Here is a 24,950-nt window from a genome sequence, read left to right as displayed (position 1 = left end):
ATTTAAAGGAGGTATGGTTTGACTTATCTGCTACATCTAGTTGGAAAGCCCCAGCAAATTTATACTGGATCTGTGGTAAGAAAGCTTATTCAGAGTTACCACAAGATTGGGAAGGGGCATGTGTATTAGGTATGCTCAAACCATCCTTCTTCTTGTTGCCAATTGAGACAGGAGAGATCTTGGGAGTTAAGGTTTACGATGTAAATCATAAAAGGAAGAGAGCATCCTTGAACATAGGTAATTGGGAAGATGATGAGTGGCCTCCTCAATGTATTATTAATTATTATGGACCTGCTACTTGGGCAGAAGATGGCACTTATGGATATAGAACTCCGATATATATGCTCAACCGCATTATTAGACTACAGGCGGTGGTTGAGATTATTACTAATGAGACAGCTCAAGCACTTAATCTTCTAGCTAAGCAAAATACCAGGATGAGATCAGCCATCTATCAAAATAGATTAGCTTTAGATTATCTATTAGCAGTGGAAGGAGGTGTATGCGGTAAGTTTAACCTTAGCAACTGTTGTTTGCACATAGATGATGAAGGTCGGGCAGTGGCTGAACTTACTAGTCACATGGTTAAACTTGCGCATGTACCGACTCAGGTCTGGAATGGGTATAATCCTAATAGTTGGTATGAGCAGCTTGGAGGAATTAAGGCGTCAGTAGGAGGAGTAGTGTTTATCATATTCTTATGTCTTTTCCTGCCCTGTTTTCCTGCCCTGCCATTAGTGGTGAGGTCCTTACGTAGTATTATAGAGAGTACTATAGAGAGAAAGACAGCAGCTCATGTAATGGCTGTCTATAGATATGATCCCCTAGCTCAAAGAGAATATATTCAGGATGAGGAATGTTGAAGGAGTTTTTAAGATGCTTACAAGGTCTACTCTGGTTCAATGGCTACTTGAGAGGTATTGGTAACCTGTGATTGGTGATGCATCTGGAATAATGTTATATCAGAGGCATCAAAGTGGGGAATGTGATGGGAATCCAGCATGGTCAAAATTTAGTAGGCTGAATCTCCACATGGCATAGGCTAATTAGTATCTGGTTACAAACAGTTGGATGAGTCATCAGTATACTTAACAATTTGCAGGAATGCAGGAACTGAAATTGCACTTATTTCCTTTGTCTTGGATGAGCCATGTGGTTTGGCCAGATGTACAAGTCTATATTCTGCTCATTGATTGGTTAAGGGTATATGTGGGTGTAGCTATTGATGGGAGGAGCTATATTGCTATATAAGGAATGTACACCATGTGTTGGTCTCTCAGATATTTTTGGAACAGGAGTTCATCTGAGGCCCGATCGGTATGTAAATAAAGACCTCTTACTTCCTGAAGTCCTGAATCCATTTCTCTGTGTTCGGCTTCTGCTAGTTTACTCGATAACAGTATGGCGAATGCTTGGAACTGCTAATAATCCGAAGCATACCACATCATCTGTAAAGCAAGGTGGATAGTGTGTGATGGCATGGCCAAATTCAGCAAAGCTGATTGGATGGTGCTTCATATTACAGATGGACGAAGACCCAAAACATACTGCAAAAGCAACACATGAGTTTTTTAACCCCTTAATGATGAGTGACGGACGGTTTTCCGTCACGTGGCAAAATTAACCCCAGAGCGCCTCAATCACGGCGATCGCTGGGTTAATGGTGCTCCAGTGATGACATTGATCTGATTTTTTTTTTTTTTTCATTCTTTATTTTTGTTGTGCATTATGGGTTACAGGCAATCCTGTTATGCCACGACAGCAGTCACAGGTATATCAACGTTCACATCGCCATGACAGGTTTAATCTGCACATTTTTTATATAAGTAAGTATGAGTACTAGTACGTGCAATTAACGATAACAGTGAACAAGTTATTGAAATTTAAGCTTAGTAAAACGTACATATCACGGAAAAGTTAGTAGAAGAGGGACAAAGGAGAAAAACAAGGTTGAGCATACAATCTATGTTCAAGGTTGTAACGGAACGCCTGGCACCCCGACTGGGTACCTCCGTTAATGGATGCTCCTAGTGCTTCATGAGGCCTCCAAGCACTCTAGCCGACACCACAATCACCGAATCAGAGAAGCATATGAATCCTCTCAAGCCTCCGAATGCTGTAGACAGTTGAATAGGAACCATACGAATAGGTTTTCAATCCTAGCAGTCAAACTGGAACAGCATGCAATAAATCCTCCCCCCAATAATGAGACGACACTTCACTTTGAGGGTAAAACAGGAACTCTGGACTGGCTCATCCAGCCTGGCTTTTATTTCCATCTCACACATACAGGCCACACCCAGGGGGAGGCATAAAATAACCAATCCGAGATATGGTACAACCCACACATCCCCTCCCCTTAGCCTGAGAGATAATCCTCTTAATATACAGTTAAAAACATAACTTTTACACAATATCTATAACTTCAAAACCATACATCACATTCACATACAAATCACATATTCAGACTCAGCATACTTTAAACATAAACACTTCCAAAAATCAGGCAAATCCCTCCAGTGGATCAAAAGTTACACGGAAGTCCTTTTATGACCGACCGCAAGCACATTTTCTTGCCCAAAACAGTTCCATAGATTTGGGCTGTGCGGTCGGTCAATTCCTGGCATAAAAACGGCTAAGTCCCATTCGAAGTGTGCCTGTACTTCGACTTTAGTCGAAGTGTCGAAGTGGAGTTGATGTTAAGGGTCGGCAGTGTTCGAAGTTAAAATGGCCGCCGCCACGTGGTCCTTTGTCCGATACCGGCCGCTTCGACGACTTCGACAACTTCGGTAACTTCGACAGCTTCGACCGCTTCGACCGCTTCGACAGCTTCGACAGCTTCGACCGCTTCGACAGCTTCGACAGCTTCGACTGCTTCGACAGCTTCGACTGTGTCTGAAGTGCCATATACAAAAGTACCAATCTGTCCCCAAAGTATTTACAGGGCTAGGGACAGTATTATATCAATCCACATGTCCAAAAGTAGTTCTTAAAGGGTCAGTACATTATGGTAGCAGTCCATAAGCCCCAATTCAGTCCCTTAAAGGGCAATACCTCCCAGGGACCATAATCACTGGGCAGGAGGCAAGCAACCAGGCTTCTCCAGTTCTCAGTGGCGAGGTTGGTTCCGCCACATTTCTCCCCTTTACCAATTAGACTAACAGGGTACCTGACCTCCTGCCGGTCAGTGCCCTGGCTAGTCCAGCAACCCACCCACAAAACAGAAACAGCAGAGCAGCCCACCCACAATAAACAGTTACTACACCTGGGTGAGGGAGAATCTTGTCCAGGTTCAGGTGCCTCACCACGGCTGTGTGGGGGACTGGTAGGCTGCCTTGGTGGGTTGCTGAGGGGGCAGAGACCAGCGGTACTCTGTCCTGTTGCCAGCACTACCACGAGAGTAGTCTGGTTGGAGCCTGGTTGCTGGAGACAGACTGTCTCCCCTTTGGCTAAACAGCCCTGTTGTGGGGGGGCAGGACCGACCATCCCTACCCCCTGTGCTGGAAGTGCAGAGACCACCGGTCCCATCTGCACAGGTGTGGGGCTTACAGTCTCCCCCTGGTACATTAAGCTGCCGCTGGGGAGAGGTGGTAACCAGCTCCTCTCCCATTAGAACACTCTGCCGCTGGGGAATGGAGACTGGGCTCTCTATTCCCTGTACATTAATGATCCGCCGCTGGGGAGAGGTGGTAACAATCTCCTCTCCCATGCATACTTCCCGTCTCTGCGGAGGGAGACCGACTGTCTCTCCTCCCAGCACAGAGTCCTGCTGTGGGGGAAAGGGGGCTGGGCTCTCTATTCCCTGCTGGATACTCTGCCACTGGGGAATGGAGACCGGGCTCCCAATTCCCAACAAATCACACTGCCGCTGGGGAGGGAGGACGGCTCCTTCAGCTCCCTGTAACTTGGGCGCAGAGACCACGGTCCCATCTGCGCTGGTGTGGGGCTTACGGTCTCCCCTTGGTGGGTTAGGCTGCCGCTGGAGAGAGGGTGTAACAAGCTCCTCTCTCTGAACTGTAACCTGCCGCTGGGGATCTGGGCCGACTGCCCAGCATCCCTGTAGGGCCGGTATAGAGACCTCGATCCCATCTCCACCTGCCATCTGTGGGTCTCTCCAGGACCAGTCTATGAGGTCCCCTACTTCTGCAACTGGTAGTGAAGCAGGGGGTACCTCTGCCGCGTTTTCCCAGCTATAGGCTAGCAGGTCTGGGTCTGCCACCCAGTTTTCCCGGTCTGCGTCCCTGCTCTGCGGCTGGCAGGAATTTAATAGTTCTACATAGTCCATCTCCAGCTCTCGTTCCATGGCAGCGAAACGGCGGAGGTCTTCTCCCAGTCCAATAGATCTCGGGCCCTGTATCATCTCACCTCGGTAATGAAAGATAGCCCAGTACCATGACTCTGCTGGACTGCCGAAGTCGACATCCTCCACTAAGGCTTTCCACAACAGGCCAGGGCTCGTGTAGTTCTCCCCCTCTGGCTGGATGCCCTCTGCCCTCCACGTCTCTGGCTGGACAGTGCACCACCACAGTGCCCGGTATGAGGCGTCCAGGCTCAGTTCCCTTTCCACGAGGTACTCGAGTTGTCTTACCCGCTGCCCTCCAGGTTGGTCTCCCAGAAGCGGCATCCGCCAGGCCATTTGTTCTTCCAACTGGTATGCGACACCAGGAAGGCGCTGCTGCCGTTGATACTGGACTTCCTCCAGGGCATCGTACCATAATTCTTTCCGGGCATTATCTCTCCATTCTAATTCACTCTCTTCCTCAGGTGTGTGTGTTGCCCAGGGGTCTACGAACCCCATTTTCCCAAATCTTTGTGTAGACAGGGACGCTGTAGGCACACTAGCGTCGCCCTCAATTTGTAAATCCAAACGTACTGTGTCTCCGAGCTGCTTTACCTCGCACTAGGACGCCATCCCACCGCTGCCACCAATGTAACGGAATGCCTGGCACCCCGACTGGGTACCTCTGTTAATGGATGCTCCTAGCGCTTCATGAGGCCTCCAAGCACTCTAGCCGACACCACAATCACCAAATCAGAGAAGCATATGAATCCTCTCAAGCCTCCGAATGCTGTAGACAGTTGAATAGGAACCATACGAATAGGTTTTCAATCCTAGCAGTCAAACTGGAACAGCATGCAATAAATCCTCCCCCCAATAATGAGACGACACTTCACTTTGAGGGTAAAACAGGAACTCTGGACTGGCTCATCCAGCCTGGCTTTTATTTCCATCTCACACATACAGGCCACACCCAGGGGGAGGCATAAAATAACCAATCCGAGATATGGTACAACCCACACATCCCCTCCCCTTAGCCTGAGAGATAATCCACTTAATATACAGTTAAAAACATAACTTTTACACAATATCTATAACTTCAAAACCATACATCACATTCACATACAAATCACATATTCAGACTCAGCATACTTTAAACATAAACACTTCCAAAAATCAGGCAAATCCCTCCAGTGGATCAAAAGTTACACGGAAGTCCTTTTATGACCGACCGCAAGCACATTTTCTTGCCCAAAACAGTTCCATAGATTTGGGCTGTGCGGTCGGTCAATTCCTGGCATAAAAACGGCTAAGTCCCATTCGAAGTGTGCCTGTACTTCGACTTTAGTCGAAGTGTCGAAGTGGAGTTGATGTTAAGGGTCGGCAGTGTTCGAAGTTAAAATGGCCGCCGCCACGTGGTCCTTTGTCCGATACCGGCTGCTTCGACAACTTCGACAGCTTCGACCGCTTCGACAGCTTCGACAGCTTCGACCGCTTCGACAGCTTCGACAGCTTCGACTGCTTCGACAGCTTCGACTGTGTCTGAAGTGCCATATACAAAAGTACCAATCTGTCCCCAAAGTATTTACAGGGCTAGGGACAGTATTATATCAATCCACATGTCCAAAAGTAGTTCTTAAAGGGTCAGTACATTATGGTAGCAGTCCATAAGCCCCAATTCAGTCCCTTAAAGGGCAATACCTCCCAGGGACCATAATCACTGGGCAGGAGGCAAGCAACCAGGCTTCTCCAGTTCTCAGTGGCGAGGTTGGTTCCGCCACAAAGGTTATACTAGGTAGTTCTCATCATTCGCTTTAATACTGTTATCTCTCGCTTTAATACTGGTATCACTCGCTTTAATACTGGTATCACTCGCTTTAATACGGTTATCACTCGCGTTAATACGGTTATCACTCGCTTTAATACGGTTATCACTAGCTTTAATACGGTTATCACTCGCGTTAATACGGTTATCACTCGCTTTAATACGGTTATCATTAGCTTTAATACGGTTATCACTCGCTTTAATACGGTCATCCCTCGCTCTAATACGGTTATCACTCGCTTCAATACTGATATCTCTCGCTTTAGCTATTGACATTTGTCATTTTGAGTTATTTGTCACTTGGTAAAAGTAGCTTGGGGTTAATAATTATATTGAATGCCATCGCTTTAGTATTTAAACAGTGGTTCGGTTAACTAGTTGATTAACTAAAAAATATAAACAAACATAGTAGGCAACAGAGGCACATTAAACATGGTACTTGGTTGATATGCAGGCGTGGGAGACATAGTAGATACAGATTGGTGATGCTCCTAAAGATAAGCTGCTCAGCTGAGACATTAGTAGGTATCAATTCAGTAAAGATATGCATGAAGGAGGGACTGACTTGCTATCTGTGTGCTAGGTGGAGTAACTAGTATAAACTATGCTAAACAACAAATAAACATATGAAGGTTTGTATTAAAGCAGTGCTTATTTTTAAAAACAATTAATGTGGACACAGATTTGTCAGCAATCTCGCCTGCCCTGTCTCAAACAGGTATGTTTGTGTGCCCCCAGTATGTCAAACTAAAAAAGCAAAGTCATCGCTGAAGGTGAGTTAAAGTACAGTGTTTATTCCACAGTTCCGTAAGGAGCTTTATTGTGAGGTGAGTATCTTGGCGGTAAGTTGGTACCAGCGGTTGCAATGTCCCGAAAGGTGCCTGATGCAGAGGTTGGAGCCCAGTGCCATCTGCTGTGCAAGTAGACCCTTTCAGCCTATGCCCACCGGGTATACAGACCTGTCCAGCATGGGGGTGCACCGTCTGAGGGCTGCACGCTTGCTTGGCGGGGTGCAGTTGTGTTGACCTGCGCAGCAGGATAGGTGCCCCCCCGATATCCCTTCCTTGTTTGGCGGTGGGTAGGCTCTCTGCCGGTATCGATTGTCGGTGAACGGCCCTGCTTCATCGTGGGCAGTGTCGCAGTGGGTGTTAGGGCGTCTTGTGTGCTGGGTTGCGCCGTGGTGTTCGGCCGTTGCTGGGAGCGCTGAGTGGTAGGCAGATCTTGGATGCCGGCGGGCCCCGTTCTGCCGCTTGGGAGTGTTGCTGTCTGGGGAACAAGGTGCTTTGTCCAGCCTCGCCGAACCCTGTCGACACTTCCAGCGAGGGGCTGCTCTGGAGACATGGGGGGGGATTCCCCTGCAGGCGACGTCGGATAGCCGGGCGGATCCACGCCACCACCCTTTTCACCGCCTGTCTATAAAGTTGTCGCCGTGCTTTGAACTGCGTGTAGAGGTGAGTGCATAGCCGGTCGAAGAACTCTTGCACGTGTTTTGGCGGCTGAGTAAATGCGTGCTGTGCCTTGGGCTGCTTCTGTGCCGCCATCTTGGCTAGGCCCTTGCGGCCCCGTTTGGCCGTGGATTTTGGCGCTTGGGCAGGCAGTAATGCAGCTGTCTTCGCCCTCAGTGAGGACCGGGATGACCCCCGCCGGTCCAGAGGGGGGGGTAGCAGGGCTGTAGAGTGAGCCTGTCCCGTGCCGGGAGGTCGACCATCTCCCCCGGGCCTCAGGCTGTGTTCCGGTTTAGGCCTCATGGCCAGTGCAGAGTTGTCCGCGGTTCTCCGGTGCCGGTCAGGCATCAATTTGTCGTTTAGGTCGTCCTATATTTGTTTCCGGGCTCCGCTATCTCTCGTGGATGTGGCGCTATCGACATTTTTGGCCCCCTTATTGCAGGAGCTAGTAGAATGTGCGACTGCCCATCTTGGCTGTCAGGCCCCGCCCCCCTGATTTTTTTTTTTTTTAACCCTCAGGGGTTAAATTTATTTTATTAATTAATTTAAAGTATTTTAAATTTATATATTTAGCTAGCTGGGGAGGGTGGAAGTTAGTGGGAAATTGGGGGATTTGATGTTAGGCTAACTAGGGGTTAACGTTAAAAAAAGTTTTAAAATAAGCTTTAAAATCTTAAAAATTAAGTTAAAAAAAGTTTTAATTACGTTTAAGTAAAAAAAAAAAAAAACACCCCCCTTTACTGAGTCCAAATAAAAATTAACCCCTTCCCTGCCAGTCGATCACTGCCTACAGTGATCAAAATACAGATTGTAGCGAAAGCCACTTCGCCACTGTGGTTTGGAGGGGGCTGCTTGCCCGCCTCTTACCCTGTGACTACGGTCCCTGGGCGATTTGGCCCTTTATGCACGGTATTTGGGCATACTGTGGGTTATTGGGCTGCCCCAGGATTATGGGCCCTCTCATCAGCCCATACGAAACTTAAACCCTCATGGTGTTTGAACTGTGTTTGTGGCATCTAAACGCTGTTTGGATATGTTGAGCGCTCAGATCCAAGCCATCTGGGGATAGGTTGAATGTGGGGGTTCTGTTTAGTATAACAGGAGTTATGTATTTTTATGTCTTTTGGTGGTTGCTGGTAACATGTGCTTAATGGAGGCTGTGTTTGTCCCTGGATATAATTAAATCAGCTTCTCCATTGTCTCCAGGATAGAGGATTCTGGGGAACTAGTTTGAGCTTCTAAAAACCATGCTTCCAGAAGGTCAAATGCACATTTGTACTAACTTTTTAACCCCTGGTCCAATTCGTATGATTTTTGAGTATGTTGTTCCCCCGAATGGATTGATTGTGAATATGTATTTTTATGCGAATGTGATGTATATTTTGGGAGTTATGAATGTTGTGTAAAAACTGTATTTTCCCTACCTAGGATAATTGTATTTTCCTGTGTGTACAGATAATTAGTTTACAGGTAGAGGGGAGGGCTATGTGTGGGATGTAACTATTGTGTGATTGGTTAATGTACGTTACTGTGTGTGTCCCTCCCCTTCATGGGAGCACCTAATAAAAAGGGCTGCAAGCTAGCAGCCAGAGAGTTCTATTTTTACCCTCAACTTGAGTCCTGTCTCTTATTGGGGGAATCTGCTACAAGGGATTGCTATGCTAGGCATATTCCCTTGCTATAATCACTGAGCTCTTGTAAGAGCTTGTTCCTGCTTCGTTCTGAAGGGAGATAGCTGCAGCCTGCGGTGCTTATGGTGTCTGGTGGAGTGCTTGGAGTCCTCTGGAAGCGCTAGGAGCATCTTTCAACGGAGGTACCCAGTCGGGGTGCCAGTGGATCCGTTACACAGATCACAGTATTATACCGTGATCTAATTTTTTTTTAACCCCTGACGTTTAACTTTTATTTATTTTTTAACCCTCAGGGGTTCAATTTATTTAACTAATTTAAATATTGTATAATTAAATATTTTGCTTGCTGGGGTGGGTGGGAGTTATGGGAAAATGGGGAATTTACTGTTACTGCTGCTTACTGCTAGTTAGGGGTTAACGGTAAAAAAAAAAAAAGCTTAGAAAAATGTTAAATCTGTAAAAAAAGTTTTAAGAAAGTTTAGGAAAGTTTAAAAAAATTAATAAGCAAAACAAAAGTTTAAAAAATAGTTTTAAAAAGTAGAAAAAGTTTAAAAAAGTGAATAAAATACATTTAAAAACGCTCATTACCACTACACCTGGAACAAACTAGAGAAAAAAGTATCCCACGCTAAGGTTCAAAATATGCCTTTTAAATTACCGCAGGGTGTATTCTTTAATAAATAGTATGTGTTTGTGGGGAAGTTTCAATAGCCAACAATCTAAACTACTCCAAATTGGAACATGGACACAGTGTAAAACTTCAAAGTTAGAAAAAAACTGAATGGCTGTGTCTCAAATGTGCCCCTTCAACATTCACATATACCTGGCAAAGGTACATACGGGGGTATTGCTGTACTCAGACCACATAGCTGAGCAACATATAAAGTATTATACAGTGGTAGTAAACATAAGGTTTGCAAAATATACTGTGCAAACTCACTTTGTGTGTCAAAAAGCCAGAAAAAAAAACGCTTATTACCACTACACTTGGTACAAACAAGCGGAAAAATTATCCCACGCTAAGTTTCAAAATATGCCTTTTGAAATACCCTAGGGTGTCTACTTTAAGAAATGGTAGGCCTTTGTGGGGTAATTTGAATTTAAAACCTGCGAAGGTGCTTGGAAATTGCACATAGGCCCAGTGTCAAAATTCAAAGTTCGGTAAAAACTGATATGGCTTGGTCTCCTATATGGCACTGTAGCTTCACAAAATAGTGCCAAAGACATTCATTGGGGGCGTCTTTTTACTCAGAAGACTTAGCTCACCATAATTTGGGGGTTTTGAACTTAGTGGCACATATGAAATATACAAAATGCCCAACAAAAATGCAATCCGTGTGTAAAAAATGCACAAAATTATTTTTTACCACATACTTTGGCATAAATTGGTAAAAAATTGGGGCATGTTAAGGCACAATATGCACCTTATGAAATACCCTGGAGTGTCTACTTTTACAAATGGTAGGCCATTGTGGGTTTTTTTTGAACAGTCAAACTACTATAATACCCCAAATGGAAGCATAGGCTCATTAAATCCGTCTCTCAAAATTCGACTGTGAATACTGAAAAGGACAGGCCTCCTATATGGCACTGTAGCTTCACAAAATAGTGCCAAAGACATACAATGGGGGTGTAATTTTACTCAGCAGATGTAACTGAACACAAAATAAAACTTTGTACAGGAATAGCACACACCGACTTTACAAAATACACATGAGAAGTTCTTTGTTATAAGTTTGTGTGCCAAAACCCCCAAAAAACAAAATTTTACTCCAATATTTAGCAGAGGTTGGCGGTGAAATGGCTATGTAGAAAGTGTCAAAACAACCTTAGGTAAATAGCCTGCGGTGCCTACTTTATATAAATATATACTTTTGTGTGCCAATGTTGTATTCTTTTATGGCTATTAAGCTTACAAGACAAACATACCAAATTCTAAAATCGCTCCACATTAAAAGTTTATTTTACTCCTTGTGCTTTGTGACCTGTAACTACCAAACAAAAACCTTAAAATCCCAGACACATTATATATTCTGTAAATCAGAACAATTAAATGAATTTATTTTCAATTACTTTCCTTAACCTGCACTAATTGTGCACACATTATTATTGCAAAAACTGTAAAAAAAACAACACAAAATTGTTAATTTATTTTTGCATTTTTCTGTATTTTTTTTTATAATAAATAAGTATATATATATATATATATATATATATATATATATATATATATATATATATATATATGTTACATCAAATTAAAGCCCTTTCTGTTCTTTAAAAAACAGTATATAATATGAGTCGGTGCAATAAATAAGTAAAATGCAAATTGCAGTTGAACGCAAACATCAAAAAATGCTGTTGTCATTAAGTGAAAGACAAGCTTCTGAAGCTCTGTCCTTAAGGGGTTAATACAAAGCAATGGAATATTCTGCAACGACCAATCACCTGATCTCAACCCAATCGAGCATGCATTTCAGTTGCTGAAGACAAACCTAAGACAGAAAGACCCATAAACAATCAACAAAGGCCTGGCAAAGCATCACAAAGGAAGAAACCCATAATTTGTTGATGCCCAGGCATTTCAGACTTCAAGCAGTCATTGCATGCAAAGGACTCTGGAAAAAAGTATTACAAATTTACATTGTATTTATGATTGTGTTAATGTGTTAAATTACATTTGAGCCCCTGAAATAAGAGGACTGTGTAGGAAACTTGTTGCAATTCCTAAATTGATACCGGAGAAACTGACGGAAGCAAAGCACAGAGAGATGGACACAGGTTTCTTCAGGAAGGAAGAGATTCTTTATTGGATCACCGATCGGGACTCAGAGGGACTAGTGTCACCAAAATACAGCAAGTTCTGAGCCCCGGACAATAGTGCAGGCTCCTTATATAGGCACATAACTCCTCCCATATTAAGCTCCACCCGCACATTCTCTTGACCAATCAATACAAGTAAGAATTAACTTCCTGCTTGACCGCATGGCTTGTCCAGCACAATGGAGGAGGGGAATACTATATCCTGTATTCTTGCACATGCTCCGTACACTACTGATCGTATCTTGCCTCGTGCAACCAACTGATCGATACGTCAGCATATGCACGTACACATGCCACGTGGTAATCTCGGCCTACTAAATTTATTTTTACCGAGATTCCACCACATTCCCCCCTTTGATGCCTCTTGATATTTCACAATTACTTGAGGCATCACTTAACCTTGGTTTGCATACACCGCAAGTTACCTTGAACCAGACCAGACTTATCCTATGATGTGAATCTTCAACACTCGTCTTCCTGCATTGGTTCTCCCTGATCTAGAGCCTTATATTTATAAATTGCCATTATCTGTGTAGCAGCCTTCCTCTCTGCTATATTTTCTATCAGGCTTTGCACAGACCTAACTACTAAGGGTATAAGGCACGGCAGGAGTAGACACAACATTAAAATCAGTAGGACTCCACCTACCACTGCCTTAAGCCCTCCAAACCACTCATACCAGCTACCAAACCAACTACTTGGATTGTACCCTTTCCATACCTGAGTAGGCACATGCGCTAGTTTAACCATATGGCTAGTAAGCTCAGCTATTGCTTGCCCTTCGTCATCTATTTGAAGACAGCAATTGCTCAGGTTAAACTTCCCACATACACCTCCCTCTACTGCCAAAAGGTAATCCAAAGCTAATCTATTTTGGTATACTGCTGTCCTCATCCTGGTATTGTGCTTCGCTAGAAGATTGAGCGCTTGTGATGTCTCGTTAGTGATGATCTCAACCACTGCCTGTAATCTTATAATACGGTTGAGCATATAAATAGGGGTTCTATAACCAAAGGTACCATCTTCTGCCCACGTAGCTGGCCCATAGTAATCTATAATACGCTGGGGAGGCCATTCATTATCTTCCCAGGTGCCTATCTCTATGGGTCCCCTTTTCTTCCTATGATTCACATCATACACTTTAACACCTAAAGTCTCACCTGTTTCGATAGGTAACAAGAAGAAGGATGGTTTGAGCATACCCAACACACATGCCCCTTCCTAGTCCTGTGGCAACTCCGAATAGGCTTTCTTACCACAGATCCAGTACAAATTTGCTGGGGCTCTCCAGTTAGATGTGATGGATAAATCAAACCACACATCCTTTAAATTGGCGTATCTAGCAAACGGGTTAGATGGTTCTGAGACATTTGAAGCCGACCACCAAGTTGTATTCTTTGTATCATCATCATAAGCTTTTTGCCCTAGACAAGTTAATTCTCCTACAGAAGTATTATACATTATTCCTTTCCTTGCTATGCAAACATAACCTATGATGGAGGTCTTTAATCTCCACTCAGATTTACCTCTAACACTCATATGATAGTCGGCTTGTGTAGATATTAATTGGTCAACTGCCTCAGAACCGGACATTACCTCCTTTGCTTCCCAAGGCCATTGGTCTCCCATGTTAGTACCTCCACACACATAGCAGTTGGTAACATTAAGACTACCGGCAATACTTTCGGCTAAATCAATGAACAGGTTTTTAGCATTATGGGGGATCTTATTATCTATGCTCATCTCTTCATAAAAGGAATGGTATACTTGATGAGTTTGGGAGGTTACCGTATCAGTCTCTATCCCTATAAACAATATTGTCCCAGGGTCTAAACCCGTCCCATATATTTGAAACCCAAATAAATTACCATATTTATCTAAGAACTTGTCGGGGTTATTTATAAGTATATGGATTGGATTGCATTCCATAGACTTACAGTATGGACTGGTAGGCAACTTAGTCACAATCATGTCCTTGTCTGCTGTATGTCCCCAAGTTGCCCACCCCACAAAAGACCAATATGGGCAAAAGTTATAATCTCTATTTGGGCATCTAGGACTTACATATTTATTTTTACTACTGGGACAAATATATTTATCGTTAGACCCATACGTTCTCTCCCATCTAAGATCCCCACATACATTCCACGGCTTTCTACCACTTGATATCGCTCTACACGCATCAAATAGCAGAACACCTGAAGAATATACGGATTCTAATACCGTCTTATTAATTAGGGTCCCCTGAGGATCTCCATTCCTGAGAGTCAACCAAATTGTACGGGGTTGATACTCTGGACTGAAGCACTTAGGTTCTCCTACTCCTAAATGGCACACACTATATTCTATATTTAAGTATCTACATCTTGATACATCTCCTTTACACTCATATTGTGAATGCCAAATTAGGGTCTGGGATATATGGTTACCTGTTCTTGTAGTCTTAATGCATACCTCACAGCTAGGAGTGTCGGTACCTCTACCTTCCTGAATATAAAAATACACATATAAAAACATTAAGAATACATCTTTCGTCGTCATCCTCAGTCTTCGTCCGTGCGAAGGCACCTCAGCTTCCAGGATGTAAGGGCTGCAGGGAATGGAGTTCTGCTCGTCTTCACAGGGGTCCCTTTGAGACTTTTCCTGACTTATACACTCGTTGGTGGGTGGACAGGCTTTATTATGGCCTTCTCACTCACGCACCAAATCCCAAAAATAATAAAATTTGTAATCCACAAGGTTCCTCGTCACTCCGATTGAGTCGTGCGTTTTAACCGGATCTTACAGGGATTCTCTGGATCTGCTGTAGCTTGCCAAGAATCAACTGCTGCTGGTTTAACCCTGGAGTGATGTATCCACGGAGTCACTTCGGCTACTTTTATCGCTGTAGGGGTAGACAAAAGAACAACATAAGGACCTCTCCACTTGGGCCCTAACGGTACATTATTCCACTCTTTAATCCACACTTGGTCTCTTGGGTGGTAACTATGAACTGGGGGATAAATATTCACAGGTAATCTATCTTGTACCCATTTCTGTACCTCCTCCATAGTCTTACCCAACTCTACAACCTGCTGCCGAGTAATTCCTTCTCCCAACTGACTCAAATCCCCCCTTAAGTTACCAAGTACGGGAGGTGGTCGCCCATACATGATTTCAAAAGGAGAGAGGCCCATCCTTCTGGTAGGTGTACTGCGGATTCGCAATAGAGCTATAGGCAAGAGAACGTTCCACTTAAGTTGGGTTTCCTGACACATTTTAGCCAACTGATTCTTAATAGTTCTATTCATTCTCTCTACCTTACCAGAACTCTGGGGTCTATATGCCGTATGAAGCCTCCACTTTATACCAAGCATATGAGTCAGTTGTTGTAGGCACTGATGAACAAAAGCTGGACCATTGTCCGATCCTATAGAGCAGGGTAGTCCATATCGGGGTATTATTTATCGTAGCAGGAATCTCACAACTTCTCCTGCTTTCTCCGTACGAGTAGGACATGTTTCTACCCAGCCTGAATAGGTACACACAACTACCAGCAGGTAGCGATGTCCACCCGATTTAGGCATCACTGTATAGTCAATTTGTAAATCGGACATGGGGAGTCCCCCCATAAACTGGACTCCTGGTGGCTTTACTGGTCCTTGTCTTGCATTATTTTTAGCACACGTTACACATCTTCGTACAATGGCCTGAGTCAAGTTGGACAATCTTGGTATGTAGAAATGTTTTCTGAGAGATTCTTCTGTACTGTCTCTCCCAGAATGTGTCCCGTTGTGATAGTTTTGGACAATTTCTACCGCTAGTGACGCTGGAATGACTATTCTTCCATCTTCTAACTGATACCATTTGTTCTCCAAATACTTTCCAGGTTCAGTCTTTAACCACTCCTCTTCTTGAGCTGTATAAACTGGAGTCCATTGAGACAGTGGAGTTGGTATAAGAGCAGCTATATGCCCCACATACTCCTGTCTTCCCGATTCAGCGGCGCGCTTAGCTGCACTATCTGCCATCCGATTTCCTTTGGTTACATCACCATCTCCTCTCAGATGCGCTCGACAATGAATAATACCGACTTCTTTCGGCTCCCACACTGCTTCCAATAGTTGTAGGATTTCAGCTGCGTACTTGATTTCTTTGCCTTCTGAATTCAATAGTCCTCTTTCTTTATACAAAGCTCCGTGGGCATGAGTGGTTAAAAACGCATACTTGGAGTCCGTATAGATGTTTACTCTTAAACCTTCAGCCAATTGTAACGCTCGTGTCAGTGCTATCAATTCTGCCTTTTGTGCTGATGTTCCTTTTGCCAGTGGCCGAGCTTCTATCACCTTGTCTATCGTTGTTACTGCATATCCTGCATAGCGGATCCCTTCTTTCACATAACTACTGCCGTCGGTGTAATATTGAACATCGGGGTTCTGGATGGGAAAATCACGAAGATCTGGTCTACTTGAAAATACTTCATCCATTACTTCCAAACAATCATGTTGACTTTCAGTAGGTTGTGGCAAAAGGGTAGCTGGATTTAAGGTATTTACAGTCTCTAAATGCACTCTTTGGTTTTCACACAACATTGCTTGATACTTGGTCATACGGCTATTACTAAACCAATGATTTCCTTTGTAATCCAACAACGTCTGTACTGCATGTGGGACTCGTACATAAAGTTCTTGACCCAGAGTGAGTTTATCGGCTTCAGCTACCAGCAGGGCGGCTGCAGCTACGGCTCTTAGACAAGGTGGAAGTCCGCTGGCCACTGCATCCAGTTGCTTAGACATGTAGGCAACAGGTCTTTGCCATGATCCCAAGTACTGTGTCAATACTCCCACAGCCATTCTTCTTTGCTCATGTACATACAGGTAGAATGGTCGTGTGTGATCAGGTAGACCTAATGCTGGGGCACTCATCAAAGCCTTCTTCACATTTTCAAATGCCGTTTGCTGTTCTTGAGTCCATAAGAAGGGGTCGTGCTCTGTACCTTTGATAGCTGCATACAGAGGTTTTGCCAGTATCGCGTAGCTGGGAATCCATATCCTACAGAAGCCTGCTGCCCCCAAGAATTCTCGCACTTGTCTTCTATTCTTGGGTATCGGTATTTGGCACACAGCTTCTTTTCTCTCTGGTCCCATAATTCTTTGACCTTCAGAGATATGGAATCCCAGATATTTGACAGTTGGCAAACACAACTGAGCCTTCTTTCTGGACACCTTGTATCCTGCCTTCCAGAGAATGTGTAGTAGATTGTGCGTTGCTTGCTGACATATTTCCTTTGTAACTGCTGCTATCAACAAGTCATCTACATATTGTAACAATACACACTCTCCTGGGATAGACTCGAAATCCAGTAGATCTTGACTTAGAGCTGAACCAAATAGGGTAGGTGAATTTTTAAACCCTTGGGGCAGTCTTGTCCAGGTCATTTGGCGTTTTGAGCCCGTCACAGCGTTTTCCCATTGGAAAGCGAAGATACATTGGCTTTCTGCGGCAATTCGGAGGCAAAAGAAGGCATCTTTGAGATCCAAGACTGTAAAGTAAGTAGCCCCGCCCGGAATTAAAGCAAGCAGGTTATATGGATTGGGCACAACTGAATGTATACTAACAACCGCATCATTGACTGCTCTCAAGTCCTGCACAGGTCAATACTCATCTGTACCGGGCTTTTGAACAGGCAGCAATGGGGTGTTCCAGGGGGAAGTACAGAATTTTAGGATACCATACCGTATGAACTTATCCAGATAAGATTGGATGTTCTTCTTAGCCTTCTGCGGGATGTGATATTGTCTTAGGCTCACTGGATAAACCCCAAGTTTTAGTTCGATTTTAATAGGTGGAATATTGCGGGCCAGTCCTGGTGGGTTGTTCTCTGCCCAAACTCCTGGTATGTTGAATAAGGATTCATCACTCCTAGGGTTTTGGCTAGTCAACGCTGTATAAAGTCGCCACTCTTCTTCCTTTGGTACGGACAATGTCATAATACCTGAAGGTCCATTAAACTTGAAGGATGTTGTTCCATTTGGTAGGAACGTAATCTGCGCTTGTAATTTGGATAGCATATCACGTCCCAACAATTGGACTGGACATTCAGGCATGTAAAGGAATTGGTGTTTTACTACGTGGCCTCCCAATGTACAGAGTCGGCTTTTAAGAACCGGTTTTTCAGCACTTCTTCCAGTTGCTCCTATTACAGTAATAGTTCTTCCAGATGGAGGAGCAACTAGATTAGTCACCACCGAATGTTCAGCACCAGTGTCGATCATGAATGCACTCCTTTTTCCCCCTATTGATACATCGACCATATGCTCCGCTCGACCAAGGGGGATGGAGCCCGGTCAGTATCAATAGTCCTCCATGACCGTGTCAGCCAATCCTACAAAGTCCCTACCTTCTCTATCGCGGGACCTTTGCGCTGCTGGATAGTACCTATCTTCCCTTACACTTCCTCTGTTCCCATTACTCCCTCTATTACCATTACTCCCTCCGGGGCCTCCTCTACCTCTCGCTCTGCCTCTAAAGTTTCCGTAACCTGCCCTGGGTAGGTCTCTCTCGTACTGCTCTCTTTGCGGACACTCGTTCCTCCAATGCCCTTCTTCCTTGCAATACGCGCACTGATTCCTACTCAAAGGCTCCCTATTCCATCTACTATCGCCTCTATCTGGGCCCCGTCTATCTACGCCTGCGATCGCTACCGCCAGCATATCTGCCTTTCTACGCATCTTGCGCTCTTCCTCTTTCTTACTTTCTTTTTCCCTATTCATATACACTTTGTTCGCTACCTCCATTAGTTCGGCGATAGACATACCTGCAAACCCTTCTAATTTCTGTAGCTTGCGCTTAATATCTCCGTAAGCTTGGCTGACAAAGGCGGAGTTTACCATTCGGGAATTATCAGCGTCTTCCGGATTAAAGGGGGTATACAAGCGGTATGCCTCCAATAATCGGTCATAAAAGACACTGGGCGCTTCATCACTTTTCTGAATCACCTCAACTGTCTTCGACATGTTAATAGCTTTCTTCCCTCCGGCTTTCATGCCAGCAATTATAGCGTCTCTATAGGCTTTGAGTTGAACCATATCTGCGCCATTTACATTCCAGTCGGGATCGGTATTAGGGTAATGTGTTGCGGCCCATGCTGCTGGATTGGCTTGATTCAAAGCACGGGCTCTATCCTCTAGCGCTTTAATAGCCGCTTGATTAATCCTTGTCCTTTCCTCATTATTGAACAATGTCATTAATAACTGCTGGCAATCAGCCCATGTCGTATTATGTGTCTGAACTATCGAGGTGAACAGATCGGTCATAGCTTGTGGTTTCTCAGTGTACGAGGAGTTGTGGGTCTTCCAATTCAAGAGATCGGTAGTCGTGAACGGGACATATACGAAGACTGGGTCAACATGTGCCATTTGACCTGCGGCATCGATATAGGCTGACCCAGGATTCAGACGAAGAGGCATCTGATAATGTTTTAATTGTTGGGTACCGGTCAGTTGTCGGGTTAGTATAGGGCTACGTGAAGGGGCGTCAGTTAGAGGTTCCGGTCGGTGGGTAATAGAGCATGAGGATGTGGGGGCTTGATTTTGGGAAAAGTTAGTGAATAGAACACTCCGAGCCGAGCTAGAAGAAGCTTGACCGGAAGTTTGAAGTGGCGCCAAATCAGGATATTCAGATCTAATGGGGGTTGGTCCTGGTTCCGGAAGGGGAGATTTAATACGAGGGGGGGTGGATTCTGTACTGGAGGAGGAAGCGGAATAGGGGAAGGGGTGCAGAACTTCCTGCATTCGCGTCACTTCCTCTTAAAGGAAAGTAAGGGGGCGGCAAAGGGATCTCGGACTCAGGGGGCGTGTCCAAAATGGGCCTAACCACAGTCCTAGTGGACAAACAAGTCCTGGCCACCATGAGGCGACACTGCTCCTCGTGGCATATCTGAATCCATCTTGGCGAGTCGTTTACGGCCTGTCTCCAACAATCAATATAAGGAAACTGCCCGTAAAGTTCAGGCCTACCTGATACAGCCACGTGTACACGCTGTACCAGAGTTGGATCCAAACTACCACGTGGCGGCCATGCCGCAACCAAAGTAGGCCACTCCCTAGTGCACAAAGTGACCAAACGTACAGGAGACATTTTAACCCCAAAATCACATGTTTTGAATCCCTTTTTAAAATTCTTTACCATACAACCTAAGGGATCCGGAATCGTTGACTCCGACGCGCCCATACTTATCAATGGAACGTCGTTGACAACGAATACTATGCACGCGTTCTATTCAACAGTCACACCCGTTTCCTCTGACAACAGCACCACGTGGTACGGTTACCAAGTGAAACGTACACAATAACACAATAAACACTCAGGGAATTCCCGTACACACACAGCTGTTACACCAGTCACTAAATAATCAATATTATGCCCTTTGGCGAAACTATACAGTCACCCACGCTATAATTCTCTATATATGAATTACCCGTCTATAACACACCCCAGTAACATCGTCTTTTACAAATAGCGATTACAGTACGGTTAGCATAGGTCAAAGCACAATTTAAGGTCACAATACAATTATTAGTGGTTATGGTGTTAAACATGCAATAGACGACAATGATTAGTACTTATATACAGTGTCAGTAAATATACAGGGTTATGGTACCGTGCACTATGATACAGCAACACACTATTAACACTCTCGCTAGACGGCTGAGCTCGCGCTATCTAACAAGATATACACTTTACTAAACAATCTTTAACACATTTACAATCCCAACTAAACTATTGGCCAGTACCTTGAATGGACTACCTAAAACTATATACACCCGTTTTGGTTAGCCACACTGCCCAAGCACCACATATAGCGAACTAGAGGACCGAATTTACACAGACGCCTCTTAGTCTATTACTCTATCAAAAATCTAGTGGGTTCCAAATTTACACGCCTTCCCACTTAGCCAAGATAGGTTGAGAGCTAGCGAACCGAATTTACACAGGCGCCGCTTAGTCTCCCGGTCCCTCTGACCTAGCGAACGAAATATACACCCTAGAACGCTAGTCTAGACAAGACACCGGTGTCCGGCTAGGGCTATTTACACAGGACCCCGCCTGACTCCAAACCAAATCAAACGGTCTTACTAAAGAGCGTTCGATTGAGCGGTGCGCCTTCGCTCCTTCCCTCCGACAGAGGGGGCAGATTCCATACACAGATTTAAACCCCTTTTGGGCCTACCGCACTATCGGTATACCCCTAGTGGGTCTGCCGTCTAAAACAGCAGTTGTCTTACCTCCTCGTTCCTGAACCTGAGTTCACACTCATCGACGGGGACACCCCAGCACTTCTTACGTAGAGGCCGATGATCTCCTGGACAACAGACCAGTGGCGCCGAGACGAAGGGAGGTCCACGCAGAAGTTCAGGGGTGCAGCCGTAGAGAACGTGGGCAAAGATAGACCGACTCACGCCTCTGCCTCTCAGCTACCGTTGAACGATGAGCTTCCCGGACAATGCACCAAATGATACCGGAGAAACTGACGGAAGCAAAGCACAGATAGATGGACACAGGTTTCTTCAGGAAGGAAGAGATTCTTTATTGGATCACCGATCGGGACTCAGAGGGACTAGTGTCACCAAAATACAGCAAGTTCTGAGCCCCGGACAATAGTGCAGGCTCCTTATATAGGCACATAACTCCTCCCATATTAAGCTCCACCCGCACATTCTCTTGACCAATCAATACAAGTAAGAATTAACTTCCTGCTTGACCGCATGGCTTGTCCAGCACAATGGAGGAGGGGAATACTATATCCTGTATTCTTGCACATGCTCCGTACACTACTGATCGTATCTTGCCTCGTGCAACCAACTGATCGATACGTCAGCATATGCACGTACACATGCCACGAGGTAATCTCGGCCTACTAAATTTATTTTTACCGAGATTCCACCACAAAATGTGTATGTAACAGTCTACTTGGTACTATACTATATTTTTGTCCAAGCATTTGAATTAAACTGAAAGTCTGCACTTCAATTGCATCTTTTTTTTTTTTCATTTCAAAAGCATTGTTGTGACGTACTGTGGTGACAGCTCGGTAGAAATTAAATTTAGTAGGCCGAGATTTCCACGTGGCATATGTGTATGTTGGTGTATCAGTTAGTCAGTTACACGTAGCTAAGATACAATCAACAGTGTACTGAGCAAGTGTAGGAATACAGGATATACGAGTATTTCCCCTCCTCCATTGTGCTGGGCAAGCCATGTGGTCAAACAGGAATTTAGTCTCTATTCGGTTGATGGATAAGAGTATGTGTAGGTTGAACTGATTATGGGAAGAGCTACATGCCTATATAAGGGACCTACACTGTATGATCAGGGCTCAGACTTTGCTGTTTTTTGGTGACATTAGTCCCTCTGAGTCCCGGTCGGTGAATCGAATAAAGAATCTCTTCCTTCCTGAAGAAACCTGTGTCCATCTCTCTGTGCTTGGCTTCCGTCAGTTTCTCCGGTATCAGTACATAGTCAAAATTATGAAAATTGTGTCAGTATCCAAATATTTCTGGACCTAACTGTATTTAGCAAAGCTCGGATCAGGGTCAGTGAGGGTTTGAATGAGAGTGCAGGGAATGGTTAGAGTGGAGGATGGTGTTAGTAGGAGGCTGGATGAAATTAGTGGAAGTTTGATTGTAGTGAGTAGTAAGGATACTGAATTTGTATGAATTATTGGATGACGATGGTGCATGAGAGTACCAGGTAGTATGTTTATAAAGGTGAGGCGGCTGAGGCTAGTGGGGTCCACCATGCCACAACACCATCCCCACTACTACTCCCACTATCCTCACCAGAGGAGCTTAAGTATACTTATATGTATTATTACTAGATCGTAAGTTTGTTCGACAGGTTCCTTATTAAGCTCTTATTCCGGTAAAATTTTGTAAATGTTTGTTTCATTTGCTTTAAAATTCCCCCCCCCCCTCCCTTATAATAAAATGAAATGTTAATTGCTGTTGTAAATGTTGGTACTATATAAATGCAAATAATAATAATAATAATAATAATAATAATAGCAACAATATTTAACAAGACAGACAGCAACGCAGGGTGAATTGTTATATACTGAGGAATATAAATCAAAATGTATTGCGCAATGCCTCTGATGTTAAGAAAATTGCATTGTAATCATTTTAATGAAGTTGTGTAATCTACCTGTCACTCCAAGGGTTAACACAGAGAGGAATACCTATTACATAATTATTTGTAAAACAATGTTTAATGATGATAATAATAATAATAATAATAATAATAATAATAATAATAATAATAATAATAATAATAATAATAAATGTATTACTTACGACCAAATATAGGCACTGTAACATTCTCTTCCCTAGACACGGTAGAGGGCATCCTAGATGCAATCACAGCAACTCCATCAAAGAAGGAGGAGTGCGGAGCAACTACAAGAATGGGAGCTTGCATTGCCCTTGCAGGATTGCCTTGAATGCGAACATGGAATCCCATACAGAAATATAGAAGGCGACCAAAGAAGCCAATAAGACACTTGGAAACATTCCTGCATGAGGTAATAGAGAGGTAATTACAAATTACTACATTTAGATATAGGTTGTGAGTCAAATCAATAATTTAAAATATTTTTTAGGTGTGTGTTATGCTGCAAAATGCTCATATGCTCAGCAATTTTATTGAGGGGGTTTTATTAACCCCTTAGTGACCAGGCCGTTTTTCTAAATTCTTGCCGCTGGGACCAAGGCTCTTTTTACATTTCTGTGGTGTTTGTGATTAGCTGTAATTTTCCTCTTACTCATTTATTTTACCCACACATATTATATACTGTTTTTCTCACCATTAAATGGTCTTTCTAAAGATACCATTATTTTCATTATATCATATAATTTACTATAAAAAAATTATAAAATATGATGAAAAATTTGAAAAAACACTCACTTTATCAAACTTTGACCCCCAAAATCTGTTACGCATCTACAACTGCGGATAAACACTCATTCTAATTGATTTGTAAATTTTGTTCTGAGTTTAGAAATGCCCAATGTTAGCAAGTTCTTGGCTTTTTTGGAAAGTTATAGGGCTATAAGCACAAGTAGCACTTTGCTATTTCCAAACCAATTTTTTTCAAAATTAACGCATTACATTGTAACACTGATATCTGTCAGGAATCCCCGAATAACTCTTCACATGTATATATTTTTTTAAAAGAAGACAACCTAAGGTATTAAACCTGGGGTATTTTGAATCTTTTCATGCAGCCATTTTACCACCAATCTATGCCAAATTAAAACAAAATAATAATAATTGGTGATTTTTTGAGAGACACAGCAATTTAAGAATATATGCTCTGAGAACTTTAAGGGTTACTGCCAAAGAACACCCCAATATGTGTTCAGAAATATCTCCTGAGTACAGCGATATCACCCATGTGTACGTGTGTCGGATTTTCTGGGGGCTAAAAGACCTTATTTGCAGTGTGCGTGTGGCGAAACCAGTCTCGCCACTGTGAACTGGAGAAGGCTGGTTGCCCGCCTGCTGCCTTTGGATTATGGACCGGCAGCTAAAGGGTTAATTTTACTGTGCAGATGTATTTAATTCTCCCTTTCTGCACAGCCGTTCGGTAGATTCTATCTACCGAACGGTAGATTCTATCTACCGAACAACCAGCTTCTTTTCAACCACCCAGAGCCGTGGGAAGCCGGCCGGCGCTGTTAATGGGCCACCCAGAAGCTGGAGTGCACCCTCCATTTACCTCCCTGAAGCCGCGGTTAACCGCGTCTTAACAAGCGTGTGCCGGCAATTGACCACCCAGTAGCTGCAGTTAACCGCAGCTTAATTGATTGTTACTGGGTGGTCGCGGTTACACTTAGCCGCCACACGATGGCGGTGTTCTGGAGCTCCCCGGGCAGCCAGCGCTTTTCTGCCCGGCTTTTATGCACCAA

The 24,950-nt window shown here is 44.0% G+C and overlaps 1 protein-coding gene across 2 annotated transcripts in view; it reads right to left on the bottom strand.

Moving 5' to 3' along the window:
* Positions 1-24,950, bottom strand: part of LPCAT2 (lysophosphatidylcholine acyltransferase 2) — a 1,632,697-nt gene that overhangs the window by 1,245,518 nt on the left and 362,229 nt on the right. For both annotated transcript variants that reach the window (XM_063438673.1, XM_063438674.1), the window contains exon 4: positions 23,337-23,554. In XM_063438673.1, the coding sequence (XP_063294743.1) occupies positions 23,337-23,554 (218 nt within the window). The remainder of the gene's footprint in view (positions 1-23,336; positions 23,555-24,950) is intronic.

This window comes from Pelobates fuscus, chromosome 12 (assembly GCF_036172605.1).
Source record: "Pelobates fuscus isolate aPelFus1 chromosome 12, aPelFus1.pri, whole genome shotgun sequence".
NCBI lineage: Eukaryota > Metazoa > Chordata > Amphibia > Anura > Pelobatidae > Pelobates > Pelobates fuscus.
This window is presented reverse-complemented; position numbering and strand designations above follow the sequence as displayed.